The following is a 26,598-nucleotide window of genomic DNA, read 5'->3' on the forward strand; positions in this document are numbered from 1 at the left end:
AATTTGCGATTTTTTGTCGGTTTTCTTTCTTTCTTTTTACTACCCTAATTCTCCATCCGCTGGCCGGACCATTAACAAGCATTGATATATAACAGTAACAACGATTATACCAGGTGTCGAAAATCAGCAGCGTTGCAAAAGAGAAGACGATACATATCTAATAATGACGACATACGTTCTTCCGACAACAGTCTATCAGTCACCTCTACAGGTTCGGAGGGAGGCTCGAGTCACCCTAATTGAAGATGAGCTCCAGGTCAACATACCTTTATATCATTACCCTTCGAAGTTGTTGATAACCTCACCACTACCTGATGACATGCCTACTCCACGGGGACCAGCAACGACGATCACACCTGCAACAGACGCCACATCTGTAGTCTCGTCCATGTGGAGCCATCGTGGCTCGAACTCGACATTCGACAGTCTCTATGATCTTACCGACAGCGAAGGCGAGGAGGTACCGTTGAAGCTTTCCGCATCTGTCAAGAAACACGTCGGAGAAAAAGAACGTAGCAGGTACCCCTCTCTTGTCATACCCTCACCCAGTCAATGGCCGTCTATCCACAAGCCAACATCGGCCCACGCTATCGGCTTGTCACCTGCGTCGAAGCTTGCATCTCCTTCGGTATTCTCAGTGTGGCAGACTCAAAGACTGCGGTTGCCCAGTGGCACCTCAACACCGTCTTTGGACGGAAGTCTAACCTCAGAAGAACTTGCTCTCTCGAGTTGTCCTTCTACTCCAGATCTCGCTTCCCGGGATGAGATCGTCAATGAGTGGGAGCCACCATGCCAACTTGACCCTGATGTATTCGAGACATTACACCAGCTCAGTCCGGAAGAGGCTGAGGTTGAGGTGGTCGAGACAGTCCTCGAGGTGTCTGATGAAGCCGCTCATGAGATGAAAGAGATTGTGAAAAGCACTCCAGTCCGTCTTGACTTTGCTCTCATATCTATCCATGGTGAGGATCAGCAGAGTCAGGATCCCATTTCTGCACTGAGCGTGCCATCTCCAGGCGGCTTTTTCTCTTCCCTTGCACCAGTCGCAGCGCAAACTTGGAGAATCAGAACACCTGAGCCATCAACAAGCGTGGCCGAGAACTTCTACGGCGTCCCGTGGCGCGCAACTTGGTCAAGTGAGCAAAGCACAACAATTGTTACTGCGCTTTCGCCATCGAGTCGCGGACCACCAACGGCAATCAAGGACGTTTTTTCACCCATTGATCGGAGTGTCGATATTGCAGAAATCATCGACGTATGTCAGCCGCCTTCCGAGTACAACGAAGTGTATCAGGAGAAACTAAAACAATCAGCGTTGGCGCACTTTGAACGCACAAAAGATTGGCTAGATGATCAGTTTAGCATGCTTCGCAAAATTGTCACCGAAGACACCGCCACACCTTCCACGCCGGAGATGACTTCGCCTCTCACAGGATCTGCTGCTAGCAGCCCGTCCAAGAAGTCGGTGCGATTCGCTGCTGAGCACAATTCTCCGAGGCCTTCGACAAGCACAGGCGTTTCGACCATTTATGGACCTACCTCAACTGCCGCAAACACGGTCATCCTCCCTACCGACGACAGCGTGGGTTCTATCTTCATTGAGGGGTTCAAATCGATTATGGCACGCCACCGATCAATTGACACCTTTGTTCACCGCCAGATGCGCCTGGAGAATACGCATATCCAGCGCCGCAACTTCTCATCAACCTATTGCAAAGCTCTCAACAACGACTTCGAGATCTCAGAAACCTCTCGTCCTACCTCAACTCGTCCTATCTCGACCATGCTACCTGCACCTAGTCCCGAAGATGACGCAAGGAGAGAAGTCATTGCAGCTGTTGAGCGTGAACGTCAGGTACTCGATCAAATTTCTCCCGCCATGTGGGAGCTCGAGGCTCTCGCATACATTCGAGGCGGATCACTTCTCGTCAAGGACGTTGCTATCCACATCGCTTCCCTTTCCTCGCCTCAGATCCTCGACTTTGGAGGCAGACCGAACTGCGATTGGGGCTGGCATATTGCGACATCTTACCCTTCCGCCAAAGTCTGCACTGCTTACCTCGGCGTGCATGAGATCCTCGATGCACCTTCTAACCACTGCAGCGTACAGATGGAGAAACCATTTGCTCTACCTTTTGCCGATGACAGTTTCGATGTCATATCAGCACGTAGCTTGCACTCGCTTCTCAAGACCGACGAGATCAATCTCACACTCGCCGAGCTTCACCGCGTGCTGAAGCCTTCTGGATACCTTGACTTCTGCCTCCTCGACGCGCTGCTCATCAACGTATCAGCTGGATCGTGGGGTCAGGTCATGAATGCAGAGTTCGGCCATAAACTTCAAAGTCGAGGATATGAACGTGAGCCTACCAAGCACTTCATCTCCAGACTCGGCAAGGCTGGCTTCAAGGACACAGAAAGAACGTGGATGTACTTGGGTATGGGTGATGTTTCTCCAACTTGGACTGACGCGGGTAAAAGTGCTGGCAAGACACCAACCAGATCTTTGCCGGCTGTTCCCGGCGACATCAAGTCGCCCATCGCTCAATCACCTGCTTCTTTCAAGACTTCCATGTCCAACACAGAGACTTCTAGTCCGAAAGGCGCAACCCACTATCAAGTTCCCATCTGTGACAAGGATGGAAACATCATCTTCGGTCCCGATGGCGAGCCTTCCTTCTACCCTCCCGTTCTCACCGGTAGTTCCTCTGCCGCAGCACCAGTGACTGGTTTGCTAGGTGCCAGAATGTGGGAACAGTGGGTTTACAAGCTGGCTCGAGAGATGGGAGGTGCAGAGTCCGAACAGCAAATGTTGGAGCAAGTCTGCGGTGTGCTGGAGCAGGGTGGGAAGATGGGAAGTGGTGTTGGATGCCTGATGGGATTGGCCAGGAAGTAGGAAATGCTCGTGCAGAAAGATGATGGTGAAGGTGATTGTTGAAAGCATGGTTGAAGCTGTTTCTTTTCCTTGATTTTTTGCGTTTGTTTGCTGGCTTTGCTATCTTGTCGTCATAATACCCTATTGTCGCTCCTTTATAAAGTCTTTTCTTCTTCGTTGCTTAACGACTTGCCATGAAATGGATTAGTTCTCGTGATGTGCGCGTCTATGCTCACGGAAAGCGACGTCCTCGGCGTAGCGTTGACGGTGAGTCCGGCGTTTTTCATGTTGCGCATCTGTCGGTGTTGCGCGTGGACGTGCTGGGCTGATGGCTGGGGATATGGAGTAGCCTAGCCAGTCAGGCGTGCGTATGCTTCTTGACAAAAAGTATGGTCGAATGTTTCGCGTCAAGGAGATAAGCAGAGTATTCATCGTGAGGTACGTGACGCGTACAGACAAGAGGACACGCTCAGAGGGGTGAATGACGCGACGGTGATGATTCGGACAACGTCGGTGTGACCAAAATGCATCTGCTATCTGATAAGATTAGAGACGGTAAGGCTAACCATAAATAGCAAGCCCCTAGAAAAGCTCAACCCCAGCAACCCAGCTCGCAGCGGTGCACAGCTCTAATTTCCAACAAAAACAATGCCGCAACAAACCGAGCTCGCCCTGATGCATCATAAAACATCAACCGATGTGTCAGGAGAAAAATGCCTTGACTCGTGTGAGATAACAGGTCAACGACTCCTTCTTAGTCCGTTTGACCTGCCATTCTCATCACAATATCCATTTCCTTCCCACTCTCATTCACATCCCACCTGGACTCGATAATATGGACATGCAACACCAAGCACACAGAGAGCCGCCATCTTTCATTTTCACCAGGAGCACCAAAATATATGAATTGTTGGCTGGCGATATTGCTGCAGCTGCCGTCTCTGCCACTTTGGTAGCACCCACAGTGACCATCATTGACAGGTCAGTCAAGAGCATTTTGCCTTGATCAAGTCGCCCGAAGCTGATTTCAATGCTCTTGTCCAGGGCAATTGTTGAAAAAGCGTCATCAAATCAACCTCTACTTCGAAGTCTTCGTCACCAGGCATGGTCTCTGCTAAAGTCTCCCCGCCAATTCATGCTCTCACTACCGTTCGGCATTGTCTGGTCTCTCTATGCTGGAACATACGGAGTCGCAAACGTTGCAGAGACCATCTCTGAAAGACTTACCCCAGAGCATGTTGGCACTATCGTTGGAGCCTCCGCCTTTCTCGTCAATGTTCCTCTTGGCGTGTGGAAGGATGTCCGTTTTGCCCAAATGTTTGCCCGTATCCCATCTCGTGTCGCCAACACTGCAGCAGCCTCAGCGACAGCAACCGTTCCCATGCCCAAACTTCGTCCCTCACGATCAGCGACAACAGTCTGGCTCGTACGTGACGCGTTGACCTTGTTTGGGTCATTTACACTTGCACCTCGGCTAGCGACGGCTATTCCGGACAACTTGGCACTGCACCCTCAGACCATCTCCCAGCTATCTGTGCCCGCTCTGACGCAGATTATTGCGACACCGCTGCATTTGCTTGGACTAGACCTGACCACTAGGCAACATCATATCCCTTGGATGCAGAGGATTGCCGATACTACCCGTTCTGGTCTGCTGTCGACTACCATTGTCAGATGCTTCCGTATCTTGCCTGCATTCGGCTTTGGATGTATTGGTAACACTGAGATGCGAAAAGCCCTCCACAAGCAGCATGAGCAGTATGATTGAGTGGTCTGTCTTCACTTTCTGGATAGAATTTCCGGGGTCATAGAGGACAAGCTGGCTTTCCTCTGCAACGGCTGATGGCTACCCACGGCTCAATATATCAAACACAGAGCGTAGCTGATGCCAGGTTGCGAAGATATACCGAGCGAACTGCTCTGCAAGCATCAGTTGAGATCTTCATCTCACAATCTGATGCTATGATCTCGAGAATCCTCTCGTGAAAAGCTCCGCGAGGACAGAGACTCCTGACCTGAGCAAAGTCCCGTAGTCATGGCTCAAGCGCCCAAGCCACTGCCCACAATGCGGACTGATCTATCGGGTACATGCCACGTCAAGATCACAACATGTGCCTATAAGGACTCCAATACCGTTCTGTCATCTCGACATTCTTATCTCGGCGCTTTGTCGCCGATTTGACATCACGACCATTCTACGACATAAATCTTTACTCTCCTTTGTCGCGACGCAGCATATTATAACAGCAATTACATACCTTTCACAGCATTCACATTATATTTCTAATTATGTCAGTCTTGCCGTAACAGCAAATTGAGCTGTGCCATCCGACCGGCGCTTTCCTCAGCACCTTTACTCACTGACGTTTAGACGGTCGTCACAATGATCTGCATTTCGAGCTTCGCCATGGCCGCACTATCCGGCGCGGATGATTATGACCGCCGGAAATAATTCCTCGTCCTACCTGTTTTGACAGAACCACTCTCGTGAGGCAGATCAATCACAAGCATCAGTAGAAGCACTGCGCCTTACAAAAGGGAGCTGCCTTTGTCATCGTCAGAGTCATGTAATTCGACGAGCGTTCTCCGTTGTCTTGTCAGAATTCTTGGAAGGAGCCAACAAACGCCCCGCATCCTTCCGCTGGTTCCTCGGCGTCACAACCTTAATATAGACTCTATCGTAGAAGTATAACAAGTTGTTTGCCTAACTAACTTACATTTCTTGCCATAATCCGAGGACACCTACAACCATGCGACAAATTCTCTGGACCTTGACGCTGGCTACTGGTTTCGCGGCTCCGTTATTCAAGTGGCCAGTTTACGCCGCTGCAGTTTTCACGATCACAATCTTCTGGCATCATTTATTCCCGTCCGAAAAACATGGTCCGGAGATCCTACTCTTGCCGACGAAAACACCATATCTAGAGACTTTGAAGCCTATGGAAGATCCAACACCAGTACTAGGTGAACATTGTCCAACTTGCTGGGAAGAAATCGACGAAAGCACAAAACCCACAAAACTTGCTTGCGGTCATGTTTACTGCAATACATGCATCTTGGCCTGGATCGACTCTGGCAAAAATACCTGTCCAATTTGCAAAATCGTACTGTTTCGCCAACCGAGATTCCAGGGTAAAGAAGCCATCAGTGAGAAGTTGCATAAGATTAGGGTATGCATTTCTTGGGCTTGCCTTATCACTACTGTTGTCCGACAAATTCTGGCGTTTGTGGCTCGTTATCCTGGTGGTGTTTCTCCGTCGTGGCAGTTTGCAAATCCGATTTTTTGGCTCACGGGGTATGGGAGTACCTACGAGACCATCAGCAATGCATGTCTCGTGCTTTCTGATGTCGCGCAAGTTGTCGTTACACAATACCTCATTCAGAAAATGGATGTGGAATGGTTCAAAGGCTTTGGACAGGGGAAATGGTACTATTGGGTCCCGACTGTCTATTTCGCGGCCACTAATCTGAAGAAACAACTTGATGGTGTGAGCAGCCTGTGGAGTGTGGTTCGACACATCTTCAAGTGGTGGATGGTGGGTGCGCCCGGGAGTTATTGGAGTTGGAATCTGGTGGTCTCGTTGATCTGGAGCGAAAAGCTCGAGAAGGAAGTTTTAGAGGTGCGATACATCGATGCACCACAGTCGAGGCTCATAGATGGGCTGAGAAAAGCAGTCAATGACTAGAAGCCGGAGTAGCTTCAAGCGGAGGTGTATAAGGCCTCGTTCGGTTCGCGGGTTTGGAAGGCCTTCAGCACCACTTCAGATGGTTTGGCATGTATAAAGTCGTATATTCCTGCCAAGTGCGCTACTCAAAAGGTCAAGAACAAGTCAAATATGAAGGCGAGTCGAAAATTTAGGATTTTAAGTATTTTATTGACTCTTCCACCAAAATGTGCCTTCAAAGTCGTGTTTATGAAAATGCTGGTCCGGACCATCATTTTGCTTTATTTTGCTTCGGTTTAAGGCCAAGACCCGAGAACTTAGTGTATATGGCCTTCTAATAACAGTGCGAACCGAACGACTATGCGTTCTCTAACTAATAGGCGCTTGAGTTAGTTCCAAACACGACTCGAAGCTGTTCTGATATTTTACTTGAAACGAACCGAACAAGGCCTAAGCAAGTAATGCTCAATTTCAACGCAACACCATAGCGTTCGCTCTTGCAACCTCTATCGAGTGCTCCGGTCCCACTTCGTGTCATATTGATCAAGTGAGAGTGCTCGCTTAATCATCGCTCCTGCGTTCTCGGCGTCCGGGCAAGGAGTAAGCGCAAGGGGCCTCTAACCCTCTCTATGATCGTTCCCACATAGTGTCCACACACGCCCTTTCTGAAATATGGCTTGCTCGACTTCTGGCTCGACAACACGGAGACCTTTAATTATCACTAGTCACTCTCGTCGTGACTTCTGGTCTAGGATTGATTCTTTCGAGGCGCGCATCTAAATCACATATGGCATGAGCGTTTCACAATAGAGATACATTGTGTTTAGAACCGTATTCACCAGATAGCAATCGGAGCCTACATAATCACCAACGCGAAGACGACGCTTCCGAGTCGTAGTGTGCAAAGATAATGTCTTGTTAGCACAGAATGAGGTCATATACAAAACTTCGACGCAAACGATGCCATCCTGCACGACGGAGAGAGCGATCGAGGTCGACGACGGGTCAATGAACCTTTCCACAACTATGAGCTCTCAAGTGAGCGGCCAAATAACTTTGACCACGTGTGACAACAGAGCATGTCTGCAGATCCCAGATCCATGGACCCATCTCGTCGCTTCCCCGACGCATTAGTTTGTCTTGCTCCATTTCAAACGCTCGGTGTGAGTGGAGTCCATCTTACATGACGGCGGATTTTGTCTCGACCAATGCCAAGGGTACTTGTGCATCTTGCTGAGTTGCGGAGAAAATGAGGAGGCGAAGTTTAAATAGTACTGGATCTCGGGACGTACTTTGCTGATTTGGAAAGAGCAAGTATTGGGCTAGTCGTGCCAAAGTCTTGAACACCCACAAGTTTCTGATGTGTCCTCAGAGTTGGATCTTGCACTAGTCATTCCGCCAAGTTATTGTTTATGGGTCGGTCTCAATCCTAAAGATCTTGTGCAATCGAAAGCACCATCATTCTTAGGGACTATCCGTGTGGCAATGCCTCATCACACCGAAGTGACTTCTCACGCAAGCTGAATATGTGTTTCTGATGTAACAGAGTATGAGTGAGTGAGTGACAGGTCAGTGACTCCTTGACCACCTAGGACGTACCTGTCGACGACTTCCCATCATCATCGTACTCGTCTTGACTCTCATGGGACGGCTTTACTTCTTACCGTAGATCTGTGGACCTGAGATCCTCCATGAGTTTCCTGCTTGTGACTAAGACTTGTCGGGGACGATCAGATTCTCCTCAAGTGATATAACCATCATCCCATTTGACTGTGCTAGAAACATGCATTGGTCTCAGGGTCATAAACCAGAACGCCCCTTCGCTGCTTCTGGCTAGGCCTCTGTTGCAGCCTGGGGTGATGGCAAAGCAACGTACCGGGTCACTGAGTCTCCCAGGGCAAGTCATCACTATCCTCCCAGCGAGGAAAGACACAAGGGACGCCAGAGTCCTGCGAGGTCAACACAACCGACGAGCTCCCTCGGGATCTGACGCATCACTCTAGACATACATCGCTCTCGCCAGTGCATGAACTGCTTCAAGGTGTGATCAAAGCACAAGGGAGGTCCAATCTCAATACTCGACCACGAGCGACGCATGCTGACATTCGGTGCGTCCGCCCGTCTCGCAACGCGGACTCTCTCTCCGCTGTCTCTGCATGATAGTTGCCGTATCCTGGAGTTGGGCGTGGCAGGAGTAGTCTGAAAGAGCGTGACTTCTTTTGGAGTGTGAGATAGGTGACAAACGAGGGAATATATTTGATGATACCAGATCTTGGGAAAGTCAATGACGTCACGGGTACGTAGAAATCCGTCCGCGCGGTGTGCTAAATTTTGTCACACCCATCCACTCTCGTTGATCAGGGAAGCGCAACAACCAGAATGAGTCGTAGAAAGGTACAGTCGTATTTTTATTCTCACCGATCTAACCCAGAGAGTCGTCGGAAATATGTATCTTGGTGCCACCGCTTCCATTCCAGGACATTTTGTGCCTCCAGGCAGCTACAGATGACAGTGCTTTGCACGTGGGGAAGTTCCGATGACCACCATCTGATCCTGAACTCGCAAAGGCCTGCCACGTCAACAATTTTATGTGCGCAGTTCACACGATCGCTGACATACGTGCCCAGCGTGACTTTCTATCAGATTACAAGACTCTGGGCACGAATCGGGCTTTCAACCAGATCGTTGTCATCTCAGCACCGGTGCCAGGCACAAACGTCGCATCCTTCGGGGAAAAGCCATCAGCGATCGCAGCCTTCGCGATGCGGCCCCTTTGGGCGTAGCACGCCTATAACATTTCTCGCAGTCCCGACCACATTCGGTCTAGCTTCCACATGGCTACCTACCTTTATTCCCTTGTAGGTACGCAGGGATTGGCCATAAGCCTCCGAACGTATTCAGAGCCGCCTGTCGCAGCTGTTTTCGCATCAGGAGCCGGCATGTTGTTCGACCGCCCACCTATTTCTGCTTTTACAGGGTCTATACCGAAGGATCTCTGCTGCGTCATCTAACGTTGACGCCCATGATTATAAGTATTGCTGATATATCCCAAGATGCAACTATCACATACCATTGAGCCTCTGCTTCGACACACAACTCACTCTCCTGCTTCATAAATCCGACCAGAACGAATCACGCCAATTCGTTCTCAATATGGTAGCTTGCAATGCGTCCATCGAGATGGATCTCTGCACATTGCAGACTTGTTGCTTCGAACAAGGGTTTCTCGACTACCCTCCCAACCTTGGAGTAAGCGTGGCCTACTTGACCATCTTTGGCATCTTCATGCTCGCACAACTTGGTATCGCTATATACTACCGGACATGGGCGTTCGGCTTTGCGATGTTTGGAGGACTCATCTTGGAGATTATCGGATACACCGGTCGCATACTTATTCGCTCGAACCCCTTCGACATGAACATCTTCCTCGCCTACTTCATTCCGCTTGGTCTTGGTCCAGCGTTTCTTACTGCTGCGATTTACATCACCCTCGGGCATGTGGTCATCGTGTTTGGCGAGCAATACTCTCGTCTGAGGCCGAAGACATATTCGCTTGTCTTTGTTTGCATTGACATCTTTTCCTTATGTATCCAGGCAGTAGGCGGTGCCTTGACTGCCACCGCCGATAAACCAGTAGCGCGTCAGAACGGCACTGATGTCTTAATTGCTGGTCTCGCCCTACAAGCCGTATCGCTTGCAACCTTCATCTTGCTCAGCGCCGACTTTCTCAGAAAAGTCAAGAAAGGCAACAAGGACGAGCGCAACCCTGATTTCGAGAACTTCAGATCCAAGAAGTCTTTCAAGCTGTTCCAATTCGGTAATTGACACTCGCTTTTGAACCATGGATTTTGCTAACAAACATCTTCTAGCTTTGCCAATTGCAGCTCTTGTCATCATGATCAGATGCATCTATCGCGTAGTTGAACTCTGTCAAGGATTCGGAGGCCAGCTCGCAAATGAAGAGATACCATTCGATATTCTCGAGGGACCCATGATCATCATCGCCTGTATCTGTCTTACGGTCTTCCACCCTGGATTCGTATTCCGCGGCGGCTATTGGGAAGCATCGTCTTGGGTTATTCGAACGTCAAAGAAAGGCGGAAGACAGATCAAGGCGTCTCCTGAGTCAGCTTTGGTGGCGGAGAAGAACCATTCGCTGTCGCCAATGTCGTCTGATAGCGAGGAGCCTCTCGCGGCCAGACCGGCATTCTCGAGCTAGAAGCAATGTTTCGATATCATGCAATCACGATAGATACCTAATGTACACCTCTAATCAATCACTACGGACTTTCTTCAAATATACTTGTATCGAGCGGACGATTTCAGCATCGTATCCTCTCGATCGTATTCTGCTTGGAAAACTTGGTTATGCACCCAGTGACACATTGGATATCAGGCACAAATGTTTTGCTCGAAAGGTGTTCAAAGACCATTTCGATGTGTAGGACCGTTCATCAAGGCCATCTGCCAGGTCATAGCTAAGCTTAGCAATATCGTGTTGATTGTTTGATTCTTCATCAAGCGTTACACACTCTGACAAGGGCTGGATGTATCAATATGAGATCCCAGAAGATGAGGGCAGGGTGCATAGCTCAACATCAATTTTGTTTATCTTTCGAATCTGCGCTTCTTCCACTGTAAACGTCTGGCCGTTCCGTGGGTGGAAAGGACTTGCTGATCTTCTGCAGAGTCACGCTAAGTGATATCCTGTTTGTCTAGGTGCTGGGACTTGGGACATGCATGAGGTATTTGATTGAGGCAACCAAAGTCGATTGCTCGTAAACGCTTCGGAGATGCGAGTGTTGCTGACAGCGAGTTCCATTCTGCTGGCAAATTCGTGCCAAATCTGTGTAATTTTACTAAATATACAGATCCGACTGCTCTGATATGAACAGATAGCAAGAGTCGTGCCGACAGCAAGGTGAGCCATCTACACGCGCCAAGATAGGTGAACATCAGTGTCCATCAGTGTCTTTGATGAATCGATCATTTCTGCATTCCATGGGCAGCTCCAACAATTTCTCCATGGGCACAATTCTGGCGACCATTGCCACCGGGGCTCCACTTGTTCATCCTGGCGTGATGTTAGTCAATTGTTGTTTTATCCGCACTACATGCAGAGTCCTGAGGTGTTTGTTGTCCGTTCAAAATCTACCGAGTGATGGGCTGCGGTAGAAGGATCTTGCTGCGTCATTGGCTCTGAGGATTGATGTAGTTCTGATAGCCCTTGATCAAGGTAGGTCTGTCGGTAAATATAGATTCCCTACTCTCCTCTCAGAACTTTGGACGACGACGACAGCGCACAATGGAGGATAGGACTTGGTCTCCAGATTCTCCCTGCTTTATTCTTGATCTCGCTCATCCTCCTCTTCCCCGAGTCGCCACGTTGGCTGACCCATCACGGTCGAAGCGAGAAAGGGCTGCGAGTGTTGGCTAAGCTCCACGCATCTGGAAACGACCAAGACGCTTTCGTCCAAGAAGAGTACGATGCCATCACCACGGCAGTCGAGTATGAAAAGGAACATGCTGCAAAATCAATATGCCGAGCTCTTCAAGACTAGATCGAGCTTTTCCGTCGCTTAATCACAGCATTATCACTTCCAATCTTCCGTGCAAATGAGCGGTATCTCAGCCATTCAATACTACAGGGTAAAATTTTAATTCCATTACAGCATGCTTTGTCACATACTCTAACCGACACCCAAAAAGTCCAGACATGTATGGTCGGAACCGGAATCAACGGCAGCGACACACTCATGTTTCAAGGCTTCGACGCCATTGTCGCCCTCCTAGCCCAATTCTGCTGTATGCTCTTCATCGACAAAGTCGGCCGTCGCTGGACTCCAATCGGTGGAAACCTTCTAAACATGGTAACCTTTAATAATCGCCACTGCCCTCCTCGCCTCCTCGCCTCCTTAACCCTCCTGGCAGCACAACCAACAAATCCGCGCAAGAAGCCTTCATAGCAATGACCTGGCTCTTGAATCTCTCATATTCCATCGCCTGTGGCCCACTGTCTTGGAAATCAACCCCGCTGAGATCTTTGACACGCATACAAAGATCTAAAGGTGTCATCTCTGGCTACAGCATGTTCATTTGCGTTTCAACACTATGATTGGACAAGTTTCTCCTATTTCGTTGGAACGTATAGAATGGAGTGTAAGCACGCTTCGCGGTGTCATGTTGGACTTCATGATGATCGTTTGATACGTCATTGCACGCATGGAGAGAAGATGCGAGGCGTAAATTCTGAAAATCTTGATTTTTGGGTGGACAGAAAGAAAAGGGGAAGAAACAGAAAACTAGTCCTACAGAAAAGGTGCGCCCTACAGGCTTGCCAAGTCTCCAACACTGTATCTGTACGAAATACTACTCTATTTGGCAAAGTGCAAATCGTAGTTGAGCCACTTTCTTGCTTGGACTTGCTCGACAGTCAAGCCAGGCTGACCGTATGTGAGAGGAGCAAAGTAAAGGAAGCTCCAAACAATGACAGCGAGGATACCGCCAGTAGCGGCCCACATGCCCAACAAGTTGGACTGACCCGTACGCTCACGGACAGGCTTGTTTTGCTGCACAGCAGTCTTCTTGTTCTTTGTAAGAGTGGCGTTGCCAGAGGTGACGTCGTCAATGTCGACGGGGTCGATGTTGAAGACAAATTCGACAAGGGCGCCGGTGACGAGGGCGGAAGCGAGATGGGCGGGCAGATAGTGGTGGAGGAAGAGTTGACGACCCATGATGTAGAAGGGGATGTAATGGGCGGCCCAGGTGAGGAAGAAGAAACCGGTAGAGTTGTAAAGACGGTTGCGGGCGCCTGTGAAAATGTTAGCTTGCTTCTGGGAAGTAAGAGTTAGGATGGACGTACGCTTATCAAGAGCATCAACACCACGGCGCTGAGAGAGCTGGTCGGCGAGGAGGACACCAGCAAAGACAGCAAGCAGACTGCTGGCCAACCACCATCCTACGGGGTTACCAAGGAAGTAGATCTGCTGGCGAGTCTCGTTGTCGGTCCAGAATGAGACACCACGAAGAAGGAAAGGCCACTGGATGGGAACACTGGCGTAAGGGTGGCTGCTGGTGAGCGCATTGTTGTGGTAGAACATGGCGCGCTGGAGCTCAAAGTACTTCTTGAGGAAAGGCACGTGCTTGACCTTGCGAGGCTCCTTCTTTGCGCGCTCAGAGTCCTTGGGAAGAGCGGGAATATCCTCGGCGTACCAGATGTTGCTGGTTTGCAGAGCGTTCTTATTTCCGTTGATCTCAGCTTGCTTGTATGCCCACTCAGGCAGAGGAGTAGTGTGGGTCCACATGGCGACCTTTGTATTGACGTGGACGAGCTTGAAGTGGACAGACATGGTCTTGAAGTCGGTGCCAGCCTTTGCGCCATCGACTCTGATCTCGAAGAGAGTGTCGTTGAAACGGTCACCGTTGGCCTCGTCGTGGCCGACAGCGGTGAACTCCTGGTTGGTTGGGTAGTAAGGAGAAGCAACATCGTGGGTGAGGAGCCAGGAGTCGGTGACGAGATGGCGAAGACGGACGACATCGCCGACGTGAACGCGGTGGCCGACCTCCTCAGGAATAGCGCCAGTACCGGGAACGATCTGCCAGAGGTTGTTGGTGTCGTTGTGAGGGTATCCGGTGACTTGCTGTCCCTGGGAAGAGATACGGCCATCGTCGTAACGAAGAGGGTACTTGTCGGGGTGACTGTGGAGGTAGACCTTGGTGTCCTTGTGGCGGATGTTGATGGCGTCGTAGTAGTCGATGCTGACAGACTGCTGGGTCATGATGTTGTCGCTAAGAGTCTCCTGGAACTCTGGGCTCATGAAGTCGTCACCGGGACCGGAACGGCTGAGGATGGCAAAGTGGACTTGGAACCAGAACAGGTAGAGCAAGAAGGGAATGACAATCAGCCCAGTGACACGAGCAGCCAAGTGCTTGCCGAACTCGGGCAGACTGAGAGCGCCCTGTCTGCGGTTGATGTCGAGGAGAGACCAGAGATCAATGGCAACGGGGACACCGATGGAGAAGAAGGTGAAGGCACCAACGTACTTGGTCGAGATGACACAGCTGAGGCAGACACCAGTCAAAAGAAGCCACTTCCACCACTTGCGACTGAAGGGCACATGGCGGAGCTTGTAGAAACGGACGTAACTCAAGACGGACAGAGCCATGAACAGAATCAGGGTGGCATCGAGAAGAATGAGTCTGGTCTGACCGATGTGGGCGTTGTCGAAGAGAACAAGACCGGCGGCCAAAACACAAGCAGGCAGAGAGTAGCCAGACTCCCACATGATCATGAAGACGACCGAGACAGTCAAGGCACCCATGGTTGCGGGCATGGCGCGGTATGCGACATAGGGAACCTTGTTGGTGATGTATGAGTCGCCAATGTTTTCAAACAAAAAGTCGCCATTGTAGCCAACGAGCCATCCAGCGAAAGCGAATAGGAGCTTGCCGAACGGAGGGTGGACATCGAAGAAGTAGGTGCGTTGGAGGTAGTAGGATGCGAACTGGGGCGTGTTAGTAGCTGTTCCGTGACTGCTCGATGCAGAGGTGGACTTCTCATACCTTTCCAAAGTGGACTTCATCAAAGACGACCTGGTTGGGGTGGGTGATGGCGTAGAAGCGGGTTGCGAAGGCGAGGATGGTGATGACAAGAAGAGCCAGCTTGTAGTCCCAGTCATTGGATACAGCCTGCTTGGTCTCCTTCTTGACTTGGTTCAGGTAGTCGGTGCTTTGGTCGACAGCAACATCGACCTTCTTTTTGGTGCTAGCCGCTGCTCCCTTCTTGGAGCTCGGCGCCGAAGACATGATGGACAAAAGATTCAAGGATGGACAGATAAGCTTCAATTCGATCAGGTCCAAAGCATGACCCGCACTCGACGCAGACGAGTAGATGTTTCGAGGGATGAGAGGGAAAGTCGAGACTTTTGAGAGAACACCTGTCGCAACACTTGACGAGCTTCACCACACAATTGCAACTGTCCCTGAGCTTGGGCCATCAGGATTACGCTGACCCCTATTCTTTCCTCCATGCAAACCACCCCCTTTCGTGACTTCGGCTCCCTCACTCATGTCTGGCCACTTTAGATCATCATGCAAGATCAAGCCATGCTGCGAAAATCATGTTCGTCATGTCCACAAAAATAGATCTCCCAGAAGGTTGTCCTTAGATTGCCCACGAGGGTGCCCAAGCTCTTCCCCGCACCGACTTCTCTCTCGCCTGTTGATCATACATTTGACTAACCCGCCGACCGCCTCTCTTCGCAATACACCGTAATCGCAATTTCTGACTTGTCCATCGCGCATACACTTCCCCAATCTGACTGCACTCCCATTGTCGTGAACTTAAAAAGATAGGACCCGGCCGCCGGCATATCGTTTGACTTCCGACTTGCGCCTATCGTTATCTGCTCCCGAGACGGATACACTTATATAACCTTCGGGCAGCTCGCTAAGACTTTTGTTCCAGCTTTGCAAAGTACCAGAATCTACAAATATCGTCAGAATGACCGCTGCAGTCGCATCCAACAATACAACCTCGGACGAAGCTCGTCGAGCCGCTCAAAGCTATCTCAACAACCGTCTCACAACCAAGTCAGACGGACCAGCTCGACCTTTCAATGTTCCTGTCATCGACATCTCATCAACCTTCGATGGTACTCTTGAGGACAAACAGGCCGTAGCATCTCAAATCCGTGATGCCTGCACCAACAGCGGCTTCTTCCAAATTACTGGCCACAATGTTCCTGAATCCGTTCGCCAAGGCGTCCTGAAGCAGGCCTCCAACTTCTTCAAGCAACTGCCTCCTGCTCAGAAAGACGAGCTACACGTCAAGCACAATGCGTTGATGCGTGGATGGGAACCCTCGGACTACACCTATGTGAATCCCGATGACTGGGCCACCGCTGCTGTACCGGAAACAAAGGAAGGCTTCAATTGGGGATATGAAGCTTCTCTTGACCCTACCGGCGGTGATGGCAAATACCGCGATCTTGACGGCAGCACCGAAAACGGCAATGTCTGGCCTGACGACTCGGCTATACCTGGCTTCAAGCAAGACATTGCAGAGTACTACGGTCAAGTCCTCCAACTCGCCCGTCACCTGTTCAGACTATTTGCCCTCAGCTTGGACCTGCCGGAAACCCACTTCGATGAGATGATGACGCATCCAGGCGGTATCTCTCGTCTCTTGTACTATCCTCCTTCAAAAGATCCCAAGCCCTTGGATCCCAACGAAGCAGACAAGCAAGTCGGACTTGGATCGCACACCGACTACGAATGCTTCACCCTTCTTCTCTCATCCACAACCCACGGTCTAGAAATCTTGACACCAGATAACGTCTGGACGCCAGCGACAGCTGTCGAAGGCGCATTCATCGTAAACGTCGCCGATTTTCTGATGAGATGGACAAATGGAGTCTACAAGAGCACTATCCACCGTGTTGTGAACAGAACCACAAAAGAACGATACAGCGTTCCCTTCTTCTTCAGCATCAACTACGATCAACTTGTCGAAGTGAGTCACCCGTATGAAAGCTTAGCCCATCCCTTACTGACATAATGCAGACACTACCAAGCTGTATCTCCGATAAAAACCCTTCAAGATACCCACCGATTCGTGCCGGCGAGTATGTATTAGAGCGACTGAAGGCTACCGTCAAAGACGGTTGATAAAACACAGTATCAAAAAAACTATGTTCAAACCTTCTGCCCATGATCATGTATGTCTTTGTAAGTCGCGTGACAAGTGCGACCAACACAATTATAGTAGTCCACCCATATAAGTCGCCATTTCTAGAGCCTAGTCATGGCCCAGTGAGAAATCTCGACCATACAGCGTTTTCTTTTGACGACTAAAAATCCCGGGTACTTTTCTCTACGGGTCAAAGTAGAAGTATGTCGGTAAGGCCAGCATCTACTCTAGAGCACACAATCGAGCAAGTGGGCTTGTTTGTTTTCATGTCATGGCCGGAAAGTGTATGTTTCCAGACCTGTTTTGCTCAGATCGAGTATTATGGTTTGTCTTGACTGCAACCAGTTTTGAAAACTCTGAGCATACCCGGCTTTTGTCATGGAAACGAGGGTATATATGATTCTTTGCACGAGACAAAGATATTTCAACACAATCAAACTACCCGTCACTCGAGATGGAGGGCCCCCGTCCCAAAATCCCCTTGCTGCCCAGCTGTGTCCCTTGCCGAATCCTACCTGGCTTTTGGCCTTGTTGCCAAATCCATGGAAGGGGGAAGAAGAACCACAGGTCCATAGATCTCTGATCTCGTCTCAAAATCTCAGTAAGTCCATAAGACTACTCAAGGCGTGTGTCATGGAAGCAGAGATACAAGAATGAGTTACTGACCCCGTTGTCTTGATATTTTGGTCGTAGCTATGGTATCGAGGGCGAGTTATCCATGCCTGACGTGATGGTTGCTGCCTACTGGGCTCTGGTTACTGTTGACCGGTTTTTCTTGCAAGATGTCCGGAAGAAGAGGCATCCACATCTCTAGCACAGATGAGAGAAGTCGGTCAATGAGATCCCCACGACGTACAGCACGGTCGATGTCGGCATTAGTAGATGTCGTGGTCTTGGTCTAGGCCATACTTTTGAAAGCAAGTACTTCAAGTTTCCACTTTTGCTATGATCAACGGTAAGAGAAATGTCTTGTCTCCTTACCAAACTAGTGGAGATGACACCGGGACCATGGACTTTCCAAGATCTGGACACATAGTGGTTGATAGCGTTCCCCTTCGTTGAGAATGCGTTTGTCTATGACCGTAGACTTGTCGCTATGGAAGACACTTGACACAAGATGAAATATACGCAAGCCAGACTTGTTATCCAATAGCATGACCAATGTAAGAATAAGATGGGCTATGCTCGCCGCACTTTTTTTTTGTCGAGAAAGACTTCAACTGGCGATAAACTTATATAAAGGTACGCTTGGATCAATCTATCAAGTCCATGGTACACTGATGAGACCATGGATACTTGGATCCAAGATTTCCAGATGGTTCTCCGCTCTAAAGTGGTCTTCTCCAGGACCATCGGTTCCAGCAGTCACTAGGTAAGAAGTAAAGACAGGTTTATGAACCCGCTGTCGAGTCACTCTTTTCCAGGGGGAAGTCTCTTTGTCTTAGATTTCAACAAGACGATGGGTTAAAGTACGTAGTTGACGAGTCACTAACCTGCCTGTTTCTATACTGTACTGATCTGATGAGGATGAGATCTGGCTTTGAGACCTCCAAAGATCCAGTTTTACGTTGTCCTTGTTCGCTAGTCTTGTCCTTCGAATATGGCACCATTGGTGAAAGTGCTTTCCTCGTAGACTACCTGCTTTACATAGTTAGCGTCCCTATTATCTGGAAAACATCTTTCTAATCATGATCTTGGGACAACTGATCGAAACGTCAGCTAAAAAGGTTTACAAGGAAAAAGCATTGAGGATTGTATGTAAATAGGTGCAAAAGCGAACATTGATACGACAAATAACGAACATCCACACACAAAAGCTTTCGATAAAGACAAAAGAGACGACACTCTCTAGTTTCTCCCTCACAAACAAGACTTTCCTTTGCCCCAAACCACCACCACATCTTCTTGTCCCTCCCCATCCCCACGATACCCAAAAACCCACAATCACCATATCCACCACAAACCCAAACCAGCACATATGAAAACACACGTCTCCTCCCCTCCACCTACCACAACAAAACCCACTTTTCCTAACTCGCCCAAACTTCTTCCCACCAAGAGCCGAGCTTTGAATTGCAAAAGAGCTGAGACGCTGTCCAGTACATCCCTCATGCATATCCGCGTGCCGAAAAAAAAAAACGCTCAGTCTTAATTTGTATAGCCACATCGATCGAGAAGCGATCCGGGCGAACGCACGATTTAGGGGGGAGACTAGACAATCTTTCATTCGAGATGTAGAGAAAGCTGATGTCGTACGAGACTGGACGCAGGGCGATTTTTCGCAGAGCGCGAGAGCAGGAGAGTAGAGTGCCGTCATTGAGCCCGTGGCTTTTTGAGGGAAACTCATACTGCTCTCTTCGAGGTGGGTAGAGAAGTTTGGTGTCGTGACTCAATGCAAGGTCTTTTTTTCGCATAACGAGAGTACGGGAGGAGAGAAGGTTGGTTCTGAGCCCGTGGCTTGATGGGATTATGTACTACTCTCTTCAAGGTGTGTAGGGAAGGTTTTGTCTGTCTGAATGCAAGGTACTTTTCGCAACGCACGAGCACGATCAGGAGAGCAAAGCATTTGGCCTGAGCCCGAGATTGAATTCGGACTTTGTGACGAAGGGTTTGGTGCTCCTGCGAGGTGATACCCCTTTCGGGAAAAAGTTTGTGCCTTTGCTTAAGGTGCTCCACCGAAGGTAGGACAGAGTACGAAGGATACAGCACGTTGTGGCACTATTTCGCCTGTCATCGCGCGATACGTTGACATTTGGCAAGGTGAGAACAATGATCAAGTAGTCTATGATATGGCTGGATGCCAGAGCCAAATCAGCAAAAGAAGAATGGGTGTAGTGGTCGTAATGGGGGTTTTACATCCAACTTCGCCCACTACACCAAGGACCATGAGCGGGAATCGAACCTGGAATCTCCTGAAAATACCACGTGGGTCTATTCAGGCGTACTACCACTGTACCACCGTAGCTATTGCTGGCTGAGACGCTAATCTTCATAAATATGGCGGTCAACAAAGGACGCAGGTGGCGGGAGTTCTGGCTGTTTGAGCGAGTTGTGTAGGCAGCAGGCTTCGAATGCCCAAACCCCCACACAGGGGCCGTCTGCAAGTCAAACTGATGCGATGAACTCCACACTGCGCTCTCCTACGATTACAAAGCGCAGTAGTGTATACGAGCAGAAGTCTCCCGGGAGTGGCGATTTCCTTGATCTCATTGACAAGATGTTCCCCTTTTGGCTTAGAGGTGATGCTCGATCGGTCATGTGCGCGCGACATGGTATGAATGAGAGTTGTCCGGAGAACATGGCAAGATTAAACGATGTTCTTTTTCGTGCATCATGAGTGTCCAAGGTGAGGATTCGAAGCAGAAGATCTAGCTAACGAGTCCATTGCGTAAAAGTCCGGTCCTTCCATACAGTGCACTACACCATGATGAATGCCCAGATCAGAAAGTGAAACTCTTGAAACTCTTGTATCCAGTATTTGGTCTCGAACCCTCTTCAACTTGTATCTCGGAGCGGACGAGTATGATGCCCGGATCGTTCATCAGGCTGTCTTTCATGCTGTCTTCTTCGTCCGGGTCACGATCCTTCGCACTTGCACCAGATATGTGTGTCTTGTGATTTTGAGGACCGGCAGATCGCATTGCGAAAGATTGGAAGTCGTCAAGCCGAGTAAGACTTTTCGTCTCGAGGCGGGAACGATGAGAGCCAAAGAAGGGTATGGACTTGACGAGTGGTTTGAGGGACGGGATGGAGCCGACTATAATGGCGATGCCGGTCTCGATGATGGACCACAAAACGACGTTCGATACTTTGTCTGCAGACAATGTTAGCCGGAGTTGATTGTACGCTCAAAGCGACACTGACAAGCAAGGTCCTGTGTGGCAAAGTATGAGTCCAGATACTTGATGCGAACAATGGTGGCAGCGCTCGCTCTATATCGTAGTCAGTTCTGCTTGAATAAGCACAAGTATGTCACTTACAGAAAACCGAGACTCAGCATGGCAGCGACAGTGAACTTTAGTCTCTTGCTCATCTGTAGATTCCAGAGGATGACAAACGGCATGACCGCGCAAGCAAAGTCAGTCGTAATCGAGCACGCCGTGACAAAGTATGAGATTCGGACGATGACGCCTTGATTCGAACATGTGCCTGCCGACGGGTCCCAAGTAGCTTTCAATGGCCTGCACTGTAATAAGACTGTCATCATCGCGACAAAGCCGTAACTAGCGCTAAGAGCCAGGATGGCATACAGCGTGTATAGCAGGCGTCGGGAGATAACGAGGCGGATGAGAGCGACACAGATACTGCTTTTGATGAAGATGAGACTGGCGCAGTAGAGCACTTGGAAGGTCATTAGAGCCTATCTATGTGTCAGTCTGGTCCTTAGTATGATTTCTCGACAGTCTTACACGCTTGATCTTGGAGTAGTCTTCTTCTGTCAAATCATAGTCACGCTGACCCAGACCTGCTTTGCAGCCGCACAGAACCGTGATAAAGGTCAAGACGCCGAAAATCTATTGCAATCAGCAGAGTCCAATGTATTTAGCATATAAGAGTTCAATACCGTGCCGATCAGCATAAGCCAGTCGTCAGATCCAAAGCCCTTGATTGACATTCTCGTGAAGCATCGTAGCGTGACCATCACGAAACAGAAAATACAAAAGAACATGGTTACAGCAAACAGGATAAGGCATTGGCCTTCCAACGCGTCCGAAGCCATGATCTTGGTGTGTCGACCGTGATGTAGTAGGTTAGCAGTACAGAAGTCGAGATGCTGGACTTCACTCTGACCCTGCGGAAAGACTAGCCCTCATCAACGTGGAAGATATTCGAGGTCTCCCGCCAAGCTTCATGTCCCTTGATCCTTATCCTGAAGCACTGTGTACCTGACATGAATAGCGTACCAAGACGGAGTTGCCCTTGAGTCGCAGGATGTCATCATCGTGTCTGCGTGCAGCACCTTCCTGTTTGCTTGCCGTCCAAGATAGAAGTCCTCAATCTGCGCCAGATACAGTCAGGTCTGAACCCCGGTCCGATTTACCCTCTTCTACCAGGTTTGACAGATGAAATGATGGCAATGTCAAAGACCGCGTGAGGGCGACAGAGTCTCAGAAAGCATCTGTGCATCCATGTTGATGTTTCGAGAAGCCTTGGAGAATGCGTCACGAATCAATAGGGCGCAACAGACACAGGCAAACTTTGGTCAACTATTGTACAGCACATTTGCAGGTGTCGCGTCCACGCCGTTGAACTGGTTCGTCCGGGGTTTGAAACGACAGGACCTCAAGGCGACCAGTCAGCTTGTGTCATATTCGTCATGGCGAATCGATCGAGCCCGCGAGCTTTGGAGCAGAATGCGCGATCGCCCATGATCATATAGACGTGACGGTTAATCATCATCTCGGCATGAACTAATTGAGTGCGCCTGTAAACAGAACTCGGGCAGGAGTTCATCCTGCCGTGTTTCCAAGACCTGCTTATTGCTCCGATAACGGCGTCTTCCGCGCCGAGATCGCTTTCAGCTCAACCCCGATTCTTCGACCTTTCACCATTCATGACAAGAAGAATGCTCGTAAAGACATGTGGGACTTGGGACATCCCCTTGAATCTCGTCAGTACAAATGCCGCTGGGTCGGCTGATATCAGCAGGCTTCTATGACCGTATTCAATGAGTTATCAAACTCAGCCGTGTCGTCAGCGTTGAGGGAAGGTACAAGCGCAGCGCCGATCAAACTGGGGCGAACGAGCGACGATGAGGTTTGTACATAGGTAGAACGTCTGATCCGGCACTCGAAAACATCCTTTTTACATCCACGTCTCATCTGTATTCCCAAAATGACATCGAAAGACCAAAAGGTCCTGATCATCGGTACCGGCACTTTCGGAGCTAGCACCGCATATCATTTGGCAAAGCGAGGCTATACGAACGTTACTTGTATCGACAAATGGCCATATCCCAGTCTAGACTCTGCTGGCTATGACATCGTGAGGAACATACCCGACAGCTAATTTCCGATGAATACTCTGCCTAACAACCCCCAGAACAAGATCATCAGAACAGAATATGATGAACCTCTCTACGCAGAAATGGCTCTTGAAGCGATCCAAGCCTGGCGAGACCCAATGTACACCGACATATTCCACGAAACCGGCTGGATCTTGACAACACTCGGCGACCCAAAAGCAGTAACTCACCTCCAGAAGTCGTATGAGAATCTCAAAAACAAAGGTCAAGCCCACAATATCGATTTTGTTGCTGGCAAAGACGAGATCACGAGACACGTACCGCAGTTGAAGAATGCGAGAGATATAGACAATTGGAAGGGTCTTTGGAACAAACAGGCTGGATGGGCTCATGCGGCCAATGCGATCAAGAAGGTCGCTGATGAGGCGAAGGCTATGGGTGTGACCTTTATCTCTGGCGCTGCGGGAGAAATGGTCGCTCTTGAGACTTCCGGTGATAGAGTCACTGGTATTAAAGTAAGATCTGGCGACGTCTACGCAGCGGAAAAGTATGTCTTGTCCACCGGTGCTGCATCTCCCGCTCTTCTTCCCGAATTATCAACACAACTATGGAGTAAATGCTGGACATACGGGCTCTTGGAGCTTACGGAAGAAGAAGCTGCACAGTTCAAAGACATGCCGGTAGTACTGAACCACGAATTGGGCTTCTTCTTCGAACCCAGCACAGAGGGTCGACTCATTAAAATCTGCAACGAATTTCCTGGCTATCAATGGAAACAAGGAACATACACCGACGAAGCTGGAAAAGGGCATAAGTACTCCATCCCTCGATACGCGTCTGAATACCCTCAGGATGGCATTCCGAAAGAGGCAATGGATGCCATCAAGAACTTCATCAGCACCGTCATCCCACAGTTCGAAGGTCGAGAAATCAAGGGAGCAAAAGTGTGTTGGTGCACAGATTCGCCAGATGCTCACTATCTGATTGATACACATCCAAAGTATCCTGGCGGAGAATTGTTACTGGCGACTGGGGACAGTGGACACGCCTTCAAGATGCTGCCCATCATCGGAAAATATATTGCAAATGCGCTAGAAGGAAATTTCAAGCCTGAGTGGAAGTATGGAAACAGGAAGCACCTTGACAGTGGCAGGCCTGGTGATGAGGTCAAAGATCTCGCGGACGTCGGCATTGGTGAGCGTCAGGCCAGATTGTAAAGTCAAACCAATGCTGCTCTGATAGCATTTCGCATATGAAGATAGCCGCATGTTCATATTCCTCATACACGGAATCAATAGGAACAGTGCCGTCAATACAATCGAAACTACCTCCATGTACAATCTCTTCCTACTCCCTTCTGTTCCAGAGTCATGCCAGGCCCTTACAGAGTGTATCGGAAATAAGGGTTCTCAAAGTCCGTCTTGTCCTCCTCTCCCATCTTCTTCGCTCTCAATGTTCTTTCCTCTTCACTCAGCCCGTCCAAAGCGATAGTCTTATCCAGTCTCCTATTCCTCAGCACCAACACAATCCTCCAGCAGACTAAGACCGCGAACTCAAGTCCAAAACATACAGCACAACCAACGACTCCCGGAACGTAAAAAGGCGCATCCTTGGCCTTGAAGATCTGCGAGCCGGTCATGTTGCCGACACAGTAGCCGACGAAGGTGAAGGAGGAGGTAAAGGTTCGCTTTGTACGGCCGGCGGTGTTCGAGGGAATCAAAGACCAGGCGAGGAAGAGCGAGATGACGTAGGGCACTGTCATAAAGTACATGCCCCATTTCGTCCACTTCATGGAAGGGTTGTTGGGGATGAATGCCATGCCGAGGAAGCCGACAAAAGGTGGGATGGTTGAAACAATCATGAAATATAGACGCAGACCCGAGCGCTTGCTGGTGATGAGGCCAATGGCGACGAAGTAGAGAACCGAGAAAGCGCTGCGAGGGATGTCGAGGAGAATGACCTCGAGATTGGTGAAACCGAAAGAGGTGTTAATAATGTGAGCGAACGTGGTGAGCCCGCCATTAGGCAACGAGCTCAAGAAGGCATTGATGCCGGCAAACCAGAAGCAAGGGTCGATCAGGCACTCTCTGACTTGCTTCCACTGCCACTTTCTGACACCAGTACGGTCGTGGCCAGTGTTATTGCTTACGATGCGTGCATTGGCCATACGTTTCTCCTCCGGTGTGAGCCACTTGACCTCCGAGGGCGTACCGAGTAGGAAGAGACACAGAATGCCAATACAGATTGTCATGGCACCGAGGAAGTAGCTCATCCATCTCCAAGGCTCAGAATCCGGATTTTGAGCGCCACGCTTGCCGATACCATACAATGCCAAACTCGAGATGATGCCAAAGCCTGCGTTTGCAGATTGGAAGACCAGGGATCTGGAAGCATGTTCTCTTGTCTTATACCAACTGCCGACGACCAAAATAAAGCCTGGTGAGATACAACACTCGAAGAGACCTTGGAGTGCACGAAGAACGACCAAATGAGTAAAGTTTTGAGCTAGGAAAGATCAGTCACAGTCAATAGAAAAGCATGATTGTTTACTCACCGAAACCAATGCAAAGCACAACAACGCCCCAGCAGATCATGTAGCACGACAAGATCTTGCCCATCTTGTAGCGTTGCAAGATGATATTGCTTGGAAATTCAAAAATCATGTAGATCAAATCTGCCGTACGTTAGAATATGCAAGATCGCTTGCAAATAGGCCAACGCACAGAATATGGTAGTAAGCCAGCTGTATTGGGTTCCATAGAGACCAGTATCTTCGCGGAGTCCGAAAGTTGCTTGTGTGCCGAGAGCAGTCTTGTCGGTTTGCTGAATGCCGTAACACAACCACATGAGAGGAAGCAAGTATCGATCTATCTTTCTCCGAAGCTGCTTAAATTGTACTTCGGTGTACTCGCCCTCAGCAGCAACTACGATAGTCAATCAGTCATCCGAAGCTGAGCACACTCGTCGGTTCAACAAACCAATATCTTCCTCGCTGATCTCCGAGACTTCGCCTATTTCAACGGAGTTGTGTTTCTCCAATGATGCCATCTCAACGCTGGAGGACTTCTTGTCCTCGGACTGAACTTGATCAGTCGACAGACTGGGAAGTTAGATGGTCGGTATTGCAGCTTGTATCAGATGCTGTTTTGAAGAGGCCCGAGGCAACTTCTGAATATATATAGTTTTGCCAAGGCTAGCATGACCTCAGATAGTCGTAGTATGTACGACAGGTGGCAAGGTGGAGACGATTTGACACTCGGCCGATGTATAGATATGACTGGTCGATAGGCCTACCACTGTCTTCTAGTTGGCCGCTGCGAGGCACTCTGAACGCTATCAAAGTCCAGTTGGAACATTGCCATTGAGTCTCAAAATTCAGGGCTGCCGGCAAAGTGAGATAGGC

The 26,598-nt window shown here is 49.5% G+C and overlaps 10 protein-coding genes across 10 annotated transcripts; 7 read left to right on the plus strand and 3 right to left on the minus strand.

Annotated features, from left to right (window-relative positions):
• The first annotated feature begins 60 nt into the window (after window positions 1-60).
• On the plus strand, window positions 61-3,300 carry AUEXF2481DRAFT_40658 (uncharacterized protein). The gene has a single exon (XM_013487746.1). The coding sequence runs from the start codon at window positions 164-166 to the stop codon at window positions 2,894-2,896; it is 2,733 nt and encodes a 910-aa protein (XP_013343200.1). The 5' UTR covers window positions 61-163; the 3' UTR covers window positions 2,897-3,300.
• Window positions 3,301-3,716: 416 nt separating this feature from the next.
• AUEXF2481DRAFT_66072 (uncharacterized protein) lies at window positions 3,717-4,643 on the plus strand (the record flags this gene model as incomplete). The annotated part of the gene is made up of 2 exons (XM_013487793.1): window positions 3,717-3,856; window positions 3,920-4,643. 2 exons carry the CDS (start codon window positions 3,717-3,719, stop codon window positions 4,641-4,643), a joined length of 864 nt encoding a protein of 287 aa, XP_013343247.1.
• A 982-nt stretch (window positions 4,644-5,625) lies between these two features.
• Window positions 5,626-6,561, plus strand: AUEXF2481DRAFT_30091 (uncharacterized protein; the record flags this gene model as incomplete). Its single annotated transcript, XM_013487689.1, has 1 exon — window positions 5,626-6,561. One exon carries the CDS (start codon window positions 5,626-5,628, stop codon window positions 6,559-6,561), a length of 936 nt encoding a protein of 311 aa, XP_013343143.1.
• A 2,200-nt stretch (window positions 6,562-8,761) lies between these two features.
• Window positions 8,762-9,548, plus strand: AUEXF2481DRAFT_254402 (uncharacterized protein). The gene has a single exon (XM_013487871.1). The coding sequence runs from the start codon at window positions 8,920-8,922 to the stop codon at window positions 9,400-9,402; it is 483 nt and encodes a 160-aa protein (XP_013343325.1). The 5' UTR covers window positions 8,762-8,919; the 3' UTR covers window positions 9,403-9,548.
• A 145-nt stretch (window positions 9,549-9,693) lies between these two features.
• On the plus strand, window positions 9,694-10,759 carry AUEXF2481DRAFT_5610 (uncharacterized protein; the record flags this gene model as incomplete). Its single annotated transcript, XM_013487632.1, has 2 exons — window positions 9,694-10,357; window positions 10,410-10,759. The coding sequence occupies 2 exons, from the start codon at window positions 9,694-9,696 to the stop codon at window positions 10,757-10,759; spliced, it is 1,014 nt and encodes a 337-aa protein (XP_013343086.1).
• A 2,155-nt stretch (window positions 10,760-12,914) lies between these two features.
• On the minus strand, window positions 12,915-15,345 carry AUEXF2481DRAFT_30093 (glycosyltransferase family 39 protein; the record flags this gene model as incomplete). The annotated part of the gene is made up of 2 exons (XM_013487690.1): window positions 12,915-15,044; window positions 15,103-15,345. 2 exons carry the CDS (start codon window positions 15,343-15,345, stop codon window positions 12,915-12,917), a joined length of 2,373 nt encoding a protein of 790 aa, XP_013343144.1.
• A 697-nt stretch (window positions 15,346-16,042) lies between these two features.
• AUEXF2481DRAFT_47202 (uncharacterized protein) lies at window positions 16,043-17,208 on the plus strand (the record flags this gene model as incomplete). Its single annotated transcript, XM_013487782.1, has 2 exons — window positions 16,043-17,053; window positions 17,104-17,208. The coding sequence occupies 2 exons, from the start codon at window positions 16,043-16,045 to the stop codon at window positions 17,206-17,208; spliced, it is 1,116 nt and encodes a 371-aa protein (XP_013343236.1).
• Window positions 17,209-20,446: 3,238 nt separating this feature from the next.
• Window positions 20,447-22,231, minus strand: AUEXF2481DRAFT_254676 (uncharacterized protein). Its single transcript, XM_013487872.1, has 5 exons — window positions 21,795-22,231; window positions 21,640-21,744; window positions 21,211-21,590; window positions 21,095-21,162; window positions 20,447-21,044 (listed from the first exon to the last, which is right to left on the minus strand). The coding sequence occupies exons 1-5, from the start codon at window positions 21,948-21,950 to the stop codon at window positions 20,671-20,673; spliced, it is 1,083 nt and encodes a 360-aa protein (XP_013343326.1). The 5' UTR covers window positions 21,951-22,231; the 3' UTR covers window positions 20,447-20,670.
• Window positions 22,232-23,065: 834 nt separating this feature from the next.
• On the plus strand, window positions 23,066-24,412 carry AUEXF2481DRAFT_66227 (uncharacterized protein; the record flags this gene model as incomplete). The annotated part of the gene is made up of 2 exons (XM_013487804.1): window positions 23,066-23,215; window positions 23,273-24,412. 2 exons carry the CDS (start codon window positions 23,066-23,068, stop codon window positions 24,410-24,412), a joined length of 1,290 nt encoding a protein of 429 aa, XP_013343258.1.
• Window positions 24,413-24,494: 82 nt separating this feature from the next.
• Window positions 24,495-26,215, minus strand: AUEXF2481DRAFT_254595 (uncharacterized protein). Its single transcript, XM_013487873.1, has 3 exons — window positions 25,919-26,215; window positions 25,750-25,869; window positions 24,495-25,700 (listed from the first exon to the last, which is right to left on the minus strand). Exons 1-3 carry the CDS (start codon window positions 26,040-26,042, stop codon window positions 24,577-24,579), a joined length of 1,368 nt encoding a protein of 455 aa, XP_013343327.1. The 5' UTR covers window positions 26,043-26,215; the 3' UTR covers window positions 24,495-24,576.
• Between the last annotated feature and the right edge of the window lie 383 nt (window positions 26,216-26,598).

Source organism: Aureobasidium subglaciale (assembly GCF_000721755.1).
Source record: "Aureobasidium subglaciale EXF-2481 unplaced genomic scaffold scaffold_12, whole genome shotgun sequence".
Taxonomy (NCBI): domain Eukaryota; kingdom Fungi; phylum Ascomycota; class Dothideomycetes; order Dothideales; family Saccotheciaceae; genus Aureobasidium; species Aureobasidium subglaciale.

What these genes read in the sequence shown, in the direction of transcription:
- AUEXF2481DRAFT_40658 (XM_013487746.1), top strand. Translation starts at nt 164, where the DNA reads ATGACGACATACGTTCTTCCGACAACAGTCTATCAGTCACCTCTACAG.
- AUEXF2481DRAFT_254402 (XM_013487871.1), top strand. Translation starts at nt 8,920, where the DNA reads ATGAGTCGTAGAAAGGTACAGTCGTATTTTTATTCTCACCGATCTAAC.
- AUEXF2481DRAFT_254676 (XM_013487872.1), bottom strand. Translation starts at nt 21,950, where the DNA reads ATGGCTTCGGACGCGTTGGAAGGCCAATGCCTTATCCTGTTTGCTGTA. An exon ending in ATGCTGAGTCTCGGTTTTCT is followed by an intron (nt 21,163 to 21,210) that starts GTAAGTGACATA and finishes ACTACGATATAG; the next exon opens with AGCGAGCGCTGCCACCATTG. An exon ending in TGCCACACAGGACCTTGCTT is followed by an intron (nt 21,045 to 21,094) that starts GTCAGTGTCGCT and finishes CATTGTCTGCAG; the next exon opens with ACAAAGTATCGAACGTCGTT.
- AUEXF2481DRAFT_254595 (XM_013487873.1), bottom strand. Translation starts at nt 26,042, where the DNA reads ATGTGGTTGTGTTACGGCATTCAGCAAACCGACAAGACTGCTCTCGGC. An exon ending in CTGGCTTACTACCATATTCT is followed by an intron (nt 25,870 to 25,918) that starts GTGCGTTGGCCT and finishes AACGTACGGCAG; the next exon opens with ATTTGATCTACATGATTTTT. An exon ending in TGTGCTTTGCATTGGTTTCG is followed by an intron (nt 25,701 to 25,749) that starts GTGAGTAAACAA and finishes GATCTTTCCTAG; the next exon opens with CTCAAAACTTTACTCATTTG.